At 37.8% G+C, this 12,500-nt stretch overlaps 1 protein-coding gene across 3 annotated transcripts in view; it reads left to right on the forward strand.

Annotated features, from left to right (window-relative positions):
• Positions 1-12,500, forward strand: part of LOC123505216 — a 133,619-nt gene that overhangs the window by 105,762 nt on the left and 15,357 nt on the right. For all 3 annotated transcript variants that reach the window (XM_045256394.1, XM_045256392.1, XM_045256393.1), the window contains one exon: positions 872-1,182. In XM_045256394.1, coding sequence (XP_045112329.1) covers positions 872-1,182 — 311 coding nt within the window. The remainder of the gene's footprint in view (positions 1-871; positions 1,183-12,500) is intronic.

Consider the following 12,500-nt stretch of genomic DNA (forward strand, 5'->3'; position numbering starts at 1 on the left):
TTGTGACCTTGTTGTCCCGGTGTGGTGTGTGCCTGGTCTCAGACCTATCCGAAGATCGGAAATAATGAGCTCTGAGCTCGTTCCGTAGGGTAACGTCTGGCTGTCTCGTCAGAGACTGCAGCAGATCAAACAGTAAAACACACACACACACACACACACAGAGTTCCCTACCCGTCTCAAGAGAACTGTATGTATTACGTATGAATCTGGTACTTATGATGCTTCTCCTGGTGGTGCGTGAGCGAAAGGTACCTATGTAAAGCTCCTTAACACGTTGTTAGTTATGAACCTCACGCGGCCATGACTCAAGGTTATTTTCTTGCACGCATGTGACGGCAGAGCACGAGTAAAAGTGACTGTAATTGCTGTGTGTGTGTGTGTGTGTGTGTGTGTGTGTGTGTGTGTGTGTGTGTGTGTGTGTGTGTGTGAATCTCTTTTTAACTGGGAAGAAAAGAAGAAAAAAGAAGAAATGCAAATCGAGTTTCTCAACATCAAAATTCTTAGGAAATTTTGATAATTGCAAAACTTCTTCCCTGGATAACTACGACCACGACTATACATGCAGTTTTTATACACTTGCTATTCTGCACCAGGTTTTGTTTTGTTCTCCAAAGACTAATCGAAACAAAAAGCTAAAGAGAACTGAGTCACTATAGTACTTATCCATCACCTCGCCATTCTCCAAAACCATCGGAGTAAAGATAATGAACGTCCATTGGTAGCTACTCTGAAGGCAATACATGCATACTGAACCCTCTGACCAAGCCTTAACAAAAGCCACGCAAAATTATACGTACTCACCGTTCGTATAGTTGGAGCTTCCTTTTGGCTGGGATGCTGGAGCCACTTTATCCTCCATTCTGTATTACAGGAACCGAAGATAAAGCAGACGCTGCCAAGCAAAAGCCGAGGAGACAGCCATGTTGTGGCTCCTGCAGAAACCACAACCTGGAGGTGCCAGTCATCAACCATCAATGCCAGTATGCGGAGTGCACCTGTGTGTTCTGCGAGCTTACCAGGCGACGCAGGAGGATCATGCGACACCAGCAGCGCCTGTGGAGGTTTAAGAAATTCAGCTGGCAGCAGAGAGAGATGGAAGAGAACACTAGTGAGGGTGAAGGGACACCAAACAACTGCCAGTCTGAGGAGCAGCAGGAGCAGAACCACGCCAGGAGGGAAATGGTGAGTTGATGATCACTTTTTGTTTAAACTGTCGTAATGGCAGGTATTTGGCTTCCTTTAATGTGGATTTTGTTGAATGACTAATGGATAGTAACACTAGATCAAAAAGAAAGAAAAAGCTACTAAGAATGAAAAAAACTAAAATGCTCCTAAACTTAAGGAAAGTAACAATGTTCGCCTGGTTAAACTTTCCTGACTGTATCAGCATCAACCTTTCTTTCTTGCTGAATAGTCACTCCTAAAATAGCCAACCACTCCAATCCCCCAAACTAAGGATTCATATCTTCCCCACTGACACTTAAATATAGATAAATAAATAAATACATTAAAATAGTAGACGAGATAAATGAAAACACAGGTTTGAATAACAGAGAGAGAGAGAGAGAGAGAGAGAGAGAGAGAGAGAGAGAGAGAGAGAGAGAGAGAGAGAGAGAGAGAGAATGCCTGTTGGTGTGATCCATAAAGGATTTTCACGTGTTGGTGCTCGTGGGTAGCGAGATCAATTACGCAGTATTGTTTGATCCCCTGAGAACTTCAATGATGAGTGGTAATGTGGGTAGCCTCTCCATGACCTCTCCAGAGCTTAAAATCGTGGCCGATAGCCGTGATGTCTGTGATATGATTTTGCAGCTGTAAGGTGTTGTGTGTGTGCGTGTTTGTAATTCACCTCGGTCGTCTGCTGGTCACCCAGCCAGTCTTCCCCATTACGGAGCGATCTTAGAGCTCATAGACCGATCTTCGGGTAGGACTGAGACCGCAACACACTCCACACACCGGGAAAGCGAGGCCACAATCCCTCGAGTTACATCCCGTACCTATTTACTGCTAGGTGAACAGGGCCCACACATTTGCCTCGCTCTTCCCGGGACTCGAAACCGACATTCTCGATTGTGAGTCGAGCGTGCACACTACGCGGTGTGTGTGTGTGTGTGTGTGTGTGTGTGTGTGTGTGTGTGTGTGTGTGTGTGTGTGTGTGTGTATGTGCGGGTTATCTGACATGTATGCACCTGTCGAGGATATTCTGAAATATTTCTGCGCTACAACTCCACTACCTTCAAAAGGCTCTAGTTCAAGTTTCAAGGTTTTTTTGTGATATTTTAATAGTACAAAGATAGATAAACCAGATTTCTACATTATTACATGGAAAAACAGTCTTCAGAATCCATCTATTCACCCCTGTGGCCTTTATAAGTAGTTGTGGTGACACGTAGGTCACGAACAATAAAAACAAAATAAATAAATAAATGGACGTTATATCTGTGTCCTGACAACATACGACACAAGAAGATAATATAAATGAAAGGACGTAAAAGACTCATATAAATATGTAATCCGTGCTGCTTCTTAAAAACGGCACGCTCAGATCTAACAAGTGTATTTTGAGCAGATGTTTGAGGAAATATTACAGTTACTCATTAATATGTTTTCAGGTGTGCTATCCGTGGTGAGGGTTGATAATTATCACAGCTAAGGTCCAGTTAACAATAGTTCATTTTCACGTACTTCGTCTCCTTCCATCGTCTAGCAAGGACGCCACAAAAACGGAGTTCGTACTGAACATAGGAGTTCACTGGCGTCTCCGTAACATTTGTTTATCAACGTGGCCGCGCAGAGACGAAACCTCCTCGACATAAAAATTGCAAACCTCTTGCCACCTTAAAGCGGTGTCACACTAGCACTTTTCCGTCAACTTTTTCTGTCAACTTACTGAAGACTGTCAACTTAAGCACGCTTCCGCCTGTCGCGTTTGTCAACTGTAAACAAACATGGCTGCCCTTTCATCCCAGCAAGTCGTTGTTATTTTTTCGTTGCTATTTTTGGCCTCTAATGCTCTCTACGAGAAACTCTTAAGACAGTTTTGCCCAATCATAAAGAACAGAGCTGCTCATCTTGGCCAGTTGTTATTTCGAAGTTCTGCCTTGGAGTGTAGCAGTCCCAGAAAAATGTAAACAAACAACTGAGCCACTTTTCACTGCTAGGCTAAAAAAAAAAAATATATATATATATATATATATATATATATATATATATATATATATATATATATATATATATATATATATATATATATATATATATATAAACTTATTAAGATTCTATTAAGTTGAGATTATAGCATCATTCAAATTAACAAGAAAATAAATTTTACAATAAAAGTTTTGATTAAAAACCATAGATCTTAATTTTACTAACAACTGACGCTATAGGTAAGCGGTTCTTTTCGTCTGACTCAAGACGACGGAAAGAGTTGACGGAACAGTAATAAAACAAAAAACGACGGAAATGTCGACAACGACGGAAAAAGTGCTAGTGTGCCGATGCCTTTACTGTTCGCAACTAACGAATAAAGGCCAGTGAGGAGGTGAAGAGTGTCATTCCTTTCACAGTAAACAAATATAAATAGATAGCCGCTAGTGAGTTCTACAAGCCACGGTGGAGGACAATAGTGTCTGGTGTATCAATGTACGGTCTGGTGGAGAGGGTTGCTAGTGTATTACTTACTAGTACTGGCCATAATCTGGTTGTCAGCTACTGATACACTGTCATTACCATAGATTCTGAGTGAGGTCTGTGCGTAACTACATTTGTTGGGTTGAAATCTATTCAGTTCATTCATGTAAATACGCGCATTACTTGTGTTTACATAGCTTTGCAGGGTTACCTCACCTCACTCTCGACCTGGGACTCTAATCACTCCTCTTTTTCCACGAGTAGAGTAAAAATGTTAAAGTTAGAAGAAAAAAAAACATTATATTATAAAGCTGTAATTCAATACCGTTTTATCATATACTTGGATATCGTGTCTAAAACATTTCAAAACATCAATACGTGCAACACTATTCTCGTCTCCGTAAAAAGTAAAACGTCCGTTCAAGTGGAGACAGAAACGGAGTCCGGCGTCATGTTCATGGGTGTCCGGCTGTTCGGAGCCGTCCGTGTTCGGCATCATAACAAAGAACCATAAGAGAAATATCAGGACGAATTGCTGTATGTAGCTGTCTGCCTTTTGTTAATAAACAAAGCCCGGACAGCAACGAACAACCAAAAAAAAAAAAAATGGAGATTATTCCATTAGACGCCGCAACAGCTTAGGTCATATAGCACCGCTAGGGTTAACAGGAGAACGCCAAATCTCCCACCGGGCAACTATGTTTGGCAAGGATTCGAAGCCGGTCTGCCTAGACCAGAGGCCCGAACACGAGCCACCTTAACCAACTACGCCACCCGGCCTCCCCGAACAACCTTATACTTATGGACAATGAATACGACACCAGTTCCCAATACAATCACTTGACCAGTATCGTGTTCAGAACTGTTCAGCTATCCATAACTGTCCGGACGCGAACTGCGTTTGGGCAGAACCCATTGTTCAAAAACAAAGATTTGTTGATAAACAAAGTTGTTCAAAAGTGACCGCGACAGTATGCCAAGTAATTTACAAGAAAGACTGGCCAAGTTTAGGGCTGAAATAGGCCCTGTTAGATATAGCGGTATGTCGTGATCTGAACTGTTCCATGACGTTGCACAAATTCTCTGGCTACTGGTTATAAACAAGCAAGAAATTGTTCTTTTTATTTCAATTAACAAAATAATATATGAACATATGTTGTTCGATACGGCATTGGCAAATGACAATCACAGTCCCTCTCTCGCTTTCTCTCCTGCAAATAATTGCAATTCCTCTTATAACCATACATAACAATCACTCCAATCTCGTATATGATTGCAAAAACGTAACTCACCGCTGAACATAATTGTCTCATGTGCAATGATTCAAACTTCTATCGTCATCTATATATTCCTACATCAGAATTACTTCAACGTATCCCTATATGTATGTATGATTCTTTACTCATAATACGGGGATGCAAGTATATAATGGAGTCATATTGATCCTAGGTACACACACATAAACACATATACTAAAGTAATACCTAAACATCCTATCATAATTCCTTCTTCATTCTAATTTACCTCAAAGGCTGCATTGCAACTTATAAGCTCCATTTACTGTCCATTAAGCTGGGGTCACACTACAGCTTTTTTTTACTACGACGCCCCCGACGGTCGTACAGGCCAGTTTTCTGCGATTGCATACGACAATTGGAAGCATTTCAGTGCAAGAAGGGCACGCAAAACAAAGGACATACGACATCAGATCCTTGACGTACGATGACGTATATCCCTCGTACGATGACGTACTGACCCACGTTATAATACGACACTCACAACGATGACGTACGATGTACCAAAGAAAATGGGTACAATCAGGATTTTCAAATTTTCTTGGCTTGCGACAACGTATGCTACACTAACGATGTCGGACAATGTCGGACGATGTCGAATGATGTCAGACGATGTCAAACGATGTTGAAATAGACGCATTTGACAAAAGTGCGATGACGCCCTATACTCGCTTGACGACCCAAAGGCAGCCCAGAATGAACCCCTGGAGGTATAAGGGTCCAAAGAGTTTTCCCATGTCAAATCACCCCACAGCATCGACATCTACACACTCACCATGAGTCTCCTAAAGTACATCCCTGTCCTAGTTGACACGGAGCTTTGTGAATACTGGATGATCATGATAATACCACCAATAAAGCTTGTTTCGCATTGTTCTCTCTCTCTCTCTCTCTCTCTCTCTCTCTCTCTCTCTCTCTCTCTCTCTCTCTCTGATGGTATATATCTTCACCACCTGCGGGTTTATTTATTTTGAGTACGTTAACGAAAGCCTTTCACCACCACTACCAATGCCGCCACTACTACCGTGCATACTCCTTACAGAAATACGCGGCTTGGTAATTTGAGAGCTGTCCTCTCGTCCTGGTATTGTTGTTGGTGCTGGTGATGCTGCTGCTGGTCCTCCAGTTGCTCCTGCTGGCCTTCTTGTGGCACAGGGTATACGTTCACCTTCATGGGGATCTGAAGGTGGATGTTCACTCTTGGTCTCAGAGGAGACCAATGGACCTGCGATGTCCAGGGATGTCCCAAAGAGATCTTGCGACGACGATGGGACATCATACCCAAGCATGTCTTTCCTCTATCCCAGTGGTTCCCAAACTGGGGGAAATTCTCCCCTGGGGGAAATTTTAAGCTACCAGGGGAGAAATAATTACACTACCTACTAACTAAAAAAAACTCAAAGTCAAATAAAAAATCTTTTTATTTGTTACTCACCGCTCTCTATGGCTATGCTTAGTTGTTACTAACTGCTCTTTATCCACTTTACTCCGCAATTATAAGTTTATCAGTATATTTGTACATTTGAAAAATAAATTAGTAAATAGTCTCAGTGTGTTTTAACTGCTCTTTCTTTTATACACATGAAGGGGGAAATCTGGATGGTTGAAGTGGGTGCAGGGGGAAATGACAGAAAAAAGTTTGGGAACCACTGCATATCCCATCGTCTACGGTGGGTAAAATGGGACTAGTCACACTGGTCACGACGATTCTAGCGACAACGTTTTCGTGTGTTACTGCCAAACGTATATTCAAAGACTAGTCGTAACTCAGTATTATAACGATTTTTGGCTCGTTCGATGTCGAACGATGTCGTATCTCTCTCTATAACATCATCGTACGTCATCATACGCCCAATGAAGTGGCTTTACTTGTCGTGACTCTCTTCCCAACAGCCGAATGCAGCCCTCGATTGTCGTAATGCTTCTACGATGTCGTGTAACAACAAGGACATCTTACGACATTGTACGATATCGTCACGTTAACGTAATGGGCCCCATAGATGTTACGACCAACAGATGAGGTTCCGATCTAACTCACGATCTAACACACGTTCCAACTTGGTTCCAATTTACTTCAGTTCTGCCGAGACGCTGTACAGTGCGGAGTGCAGACACGGCCTCCTCAGTCCCGATCATTGATAAGGATTTAGACCTAGCTCTTGGAGCAGTTACTGAGGCTTGCATTGTAGCAGATATAGAGAAACCAAAGCGAAAAAAGAGGAAATGGGTCAAAGATTGGCTCATGAAAAGAAATCAGTTGTCTCATGAGTGTCTTTTCAATTAATTAAAACTAGACCCTGGGGATTGGTTTAATTATTTAGGTATTGATGAAAAAACCTATATGGAATTAATATCTATAGTTTCTCCTTTTTCATGAAACTGAAATACGATCACTCCATAGACGTTAAGACTTCCGGTCGCTTGAGCGGAAACTGAAGCCAGGAACCTGGCATTGGTAGGTTGGAAGCGGGCCCCTTAAAACTTGACTTACGGCATCTTACAACAGGCCAAAAATTCTTAAAATGACGTCATTGCTACCAGCGACAGCCTTCCAACGACCGTCGGGGACGTCGCAGTAAAAAAAAAGCTGTAGTGTGACCCCAGCATTATATTAAGTAAAAAACACTCATTCCGCCTCCTCGGCAACCACCAAGGGCGGCCCCGCTCAGCGCCTCAATTGTCTCTCCCTTTCCGCTTCCTCTCTCGTCTCTCTCTGCCCCATTCCTCTAAAATTTTTCTTCAGGAATCTGAGGGAGGAGTGTCTTGACCTACACAACACGCCTCTCAATCGTACCGTTCACCAATCAAGTAAAAGCCCACGTGACACCAACGTGTGTGGTATCAACAACATGTACAACAACTTGTTGTTGTCCGGTCACAGGATGTTTATCTTGTACCCTGGCCTGGGCTGGCCTTTGTCATTAAAACTGTTTCCCTTTGTGACCCTTCTACCTTCGTAATCCCTTTTATGGCTGAGTACGACAACACTGGCGAACTATCATATATATATATATATATATATATATATATATATATATATATATATATATATATATATATATATATATATATATATATATATATATATATATATATATATATATATATATATATATATATATATATATATATATATATATATATATATATATATATATATATATATATATATATATATATATATATATATATATATATATATATATATATATATATATATATATATATATATATATATATATATATATATATATATATATATATATATATATATATATATATATATATATATATATATATATATATATATATATATATATATATATATATATATATATATATATATATATATATATATATATATATATATATATATATATATATATATATATATATATATATATATATATATATATATATATATATATATATATATATATATATATATATATATATATATATATATATATATATATATATATATATATATATATATATATATATATATATATATATATATATATATATATATATATATATATATATATATATATATATATATATATATATATATATATATATATATATATATATATATATATATATATATATATATATATATATATATATATATATATATATATATATATATCCTCATAATGTTGTACTGTGATGTAGGCATCCCACAGGTGTATAGATTTATAAAAGGTTTTCTTATGAAAAAATAAAAAAATAAAATAACAATATGCCTCCCCGTGCTTCAAAATACGATAATGATTAGGTACATATTTTCTACAATATAACAATGTATGCACTTTCTTATCAAAATGTTGCGGTGTATTGGATTTATAAACGGTTTTCTTATGAAAAAAAAAAATAAATAAATAAAATAAGGAATATGCTTCCTGTGTTTCAAAACACTGGCCTGGCCGGACACCTACGAACAAGCGGTCAGCTTCGAACGTGAAATGGTGTTCATAGCTGTCCGGCCTTTGCTTGTAAACAAACCCTGGACAGTTCTGGATAGCCGGACAGCTCCGAACACGACACCGGGAAGGGTGGTGGCGTCATTGCTAAATGGTGCACGGAAGCGGAATCCGTGGATTAGAGGGAACCGGGCCTAAGGTTTGTTGTTTTGATTAGCTGAATATATTTTTCTTGGTTTATTTATGGAAAGGGATCCCTTGCACTATAAACGTATGTCCATGTTATCGCTAGTGTTCAGTTCCAATGGTTATTATCATATTTCTCGTGTTTTGTATGTCAATGAGTATGAAAATTAAGTGGAATTTAGTAAGAAGTGAGTCGTGTATTTGGGAGACATATCAATATTTATAGATATTTAATATGTAGATCAGTAATGTAAGCACCACCACCACCTGCTGATAGGTTTGACGTCAAGTGAGTCCAGATATTTAATCTTCCTCATTTCATTTATAAGATATCCCATAATAAGTACAAACCTTTTCCATAAGGTAGCACAGAAATAAATAGTCTTCTTTCATAAGGTATCCCAGAAAAACCTAACCTATCTCACATACGACGTCTTCTTTCATTCGGAATCTCACATATAGACTTTTCTCACATCCTAATTAAATAAACATAATCAGCACCAAAAGTCAAATGAACCTTGCCTTTCCATTAGCGACACAGCTGTGGTGTCACTCGTCTCTCGTGAAGTATAGTTACATTTCAAGCTGGGGCAGAGCCTGTACTTAGGCTTATTGTGATACCTGAAAAGATGGAGGTAAATGACAATGACGATAATAATGATGGTGGTCATGATGACGATGATGATCAATACTGTGATAATGATAATGATAATAATGATGATAATGACAATGCTGATAGCAACAACAAAAAAGCAAAACTGCACATAATAATAATAATGATAATAATAATAATGATAATAATAATAATAATAATAATAATAATAATAATAATAATAATAATAATAATAATAATAATAATAATTATTATTATTATTATTATTATTATTATTATTTTAATTATTAATATTATTGTTATTATTATTATTATTATTATTATTATTATTATTATTATTATTATTACTATAATCATTATTAATAATAATAGTAGTAGTATTTTTTTTTCATGTAAGAGAGCAAGCCCAGTAGTAGTAGTAGTAGTAGTAGTAGTAGTAGTAGTAGTAGTACTGTAGAAGGAAACAGTGGTAGTAGTAGTAGTGGTGGTGGTGGTAGTAGTTGTAGTAGTAGTAGTAGTAGTAGTAGTAGTAGTAGTAGTAGTAGTAGTAGTAGTATGTAGTAGTAGTAGTAGTAGTAGTATGTACATGTACTGTAGTAGTAGTAGTAGTAGTAGTAGTAGTAGTAGTAGTAGTAGTAGTAGTAGTAGTAGTAGTAATAGTAGTAATAGTAATAGTAGTAGTAGTAATAATATGTACATGTACTGTAGTAGCAGTAGTAATAATATGTACATGTACTGTAGTAGTAGTAGTAGTAGTAGTAGTAGTAGTAGTAGTAGTAGTAGTAGTTTTATGTAACAGTGGAAATCAGATCAGTAGTAGTAGTAGTAGTAGTAGTAGTAGTAGTAGTATATCTTACCCAAGTATTAGCCTGAGATGTTGCAGCATTTGAAGAATCACTGCAATGGTTTTCACTAAAGTAATAGCAGACGAATGTTAAGTACAGCATTACATACAGTTTGTTTTTGTATACTAGCGTTAACATAGACGTCATAAGAAAATTCAGCAGTCCTGCAAGAAGAAGAACAACAACAACAATAACAAGGAGGAAGAGGAGCAGGAAGAGAAAGTTACAAAAAAACAAAACAAAAACAACAATAACAACAAAAATAAGAAAAACAGACAACAACAACAACAACAACAACATCCAACAACAACAAAAACTGCAAATAACAACAGGCAGCAATCCTCCTTAAGCGAGAGTTAGGATATAATGATGCTAAGAGCCTGCTGATCCTATTAACAGCTAATCGTGGTTGAATTCAATGTTAAGTTGCAATGGTGGAAGATGCAGAGGGAAGTCAGACTCAGTCTTACTCAGTGTTCCTTATCATATGTGACGTCTGTAAAGGATGTGCTTAGGGGACCCCAAAATTTGTAGAAAATTCAATGACTCAATAACTTACAATTTCATCATCGGACAATCTACGTCAACACATAATTTCAAGTGTTTTTTTTTTTTTTATTACAGTATGACGTAATGCGACGAGAAGTATTGGTGGACAGGTAATTTACCTATAAATATTTCACAACGCTCGCATGATTGTAATCAACCCCAAATTAAAAAAAAAAAAAAAAAAAAAAAACAGGCTAGGTGACACATTGCCTGCCCGGACGAGGACGGCGGAGGGGGGGCAGGTGGGAAGAAGCGAGGCTAGCAGCACAAAAATGTTTAAATTTCATCTCAAGGCGATGGCTGAACAAATTTCATTTGTAGTACGATTTTCATTGAAAAATAAAACTGTTAAAAATATCACACATCTACAGTAAGGTGGAGTATGCTGAAATGGTGTTTGTAAGACAAACTCCCGCCCGGCCCATCTTTTGTATCTATCATCCCCATGAAGGTCACTCCGCCACACTCGAATTTCACCTTACTGCTAAACAAAGCCTCAAAATGCATATATGCATAGAACCTTTTCTACTTGGAATAACTTGTAATTTCGTCTCTAGCAGTACCCGCAGAACCTTGTGTTACACTTTACATAAGCCTCTTAGCATTACTTTATCTGCAAGCTTACTCTTTTCCAATTAGTGAATACCTTTCGTTGTCTTGGGAACCTGAAAGCCACCAAATATCACACCGAAACACCTTTCGTGAGCTGATGCAAATATTGTTCGAAAAATCTGTTCGTAAACACAGGTTCAATAGTAATGCAGAATTACTTAATTATGACAATTCATTTTAATTAATGAAGTAGATAGTGTACTTCTGATCACCTCCTCTGTTAATGGTTGAAAGTATAGAAATTCGTAAAAATTTGAACACCATGGTTATCTATAGATTTGCCAAGGATCAGCTATTAAAAATGCTTGAAATGAGAAACTCAACACAATGAAATAGGTGAGAACACATTGAAATCAAGCGGCTAAGCCAAACACTTAGATTATTACCTAACTTTTCTTTACAATATTGTTTTACCAACAAGGACCTGGAATCATCAGTCTCAGATGCACTGATTTAGAGGAGTGATCACGAAGCATCACCAGTGGTAACTACCTTTGCATTAACTGTTCTTGAGGGTGAATGCATTCACCTGATAAAGTTGAGCACCCAAAATTTTTCCTCTTGGCAGGCATGATTAGTCCTGACAGACACTACCTCCCCATTTACTGTCGGTGCTGCTCTGTTGTTGACTTTTTGTCAGTGTGGTGACTGGTCACTGGTGTTGCCATTCAAACGGGACTGACTTACGTGTATCTGTATACCATCTGGATCTACTGTTTTCTTCTTTCTTTATCCTTTTTATAATTTATGCATTATTCTCCTTTTTTCCTCAATACTTATTTTCGAACCGATATTAAGCAATTATGTCTTTTCTCTATGGTTGTACAAAAGACGGAATTGT

This window comes from Portunus trituberculatus, chromosome 17, assembly GCF_017591435.1.
Source record: "Portunus trituberculatus isolate SZX2019 chromosome 17, ASM1759143v1, whole genome shotgun sequence".
NCBI lineage: Eukaryota > Metazoa > Arthropoda > Malacostraca > Decapoda > Portunidae > Portunus > Portunus trituberculatus.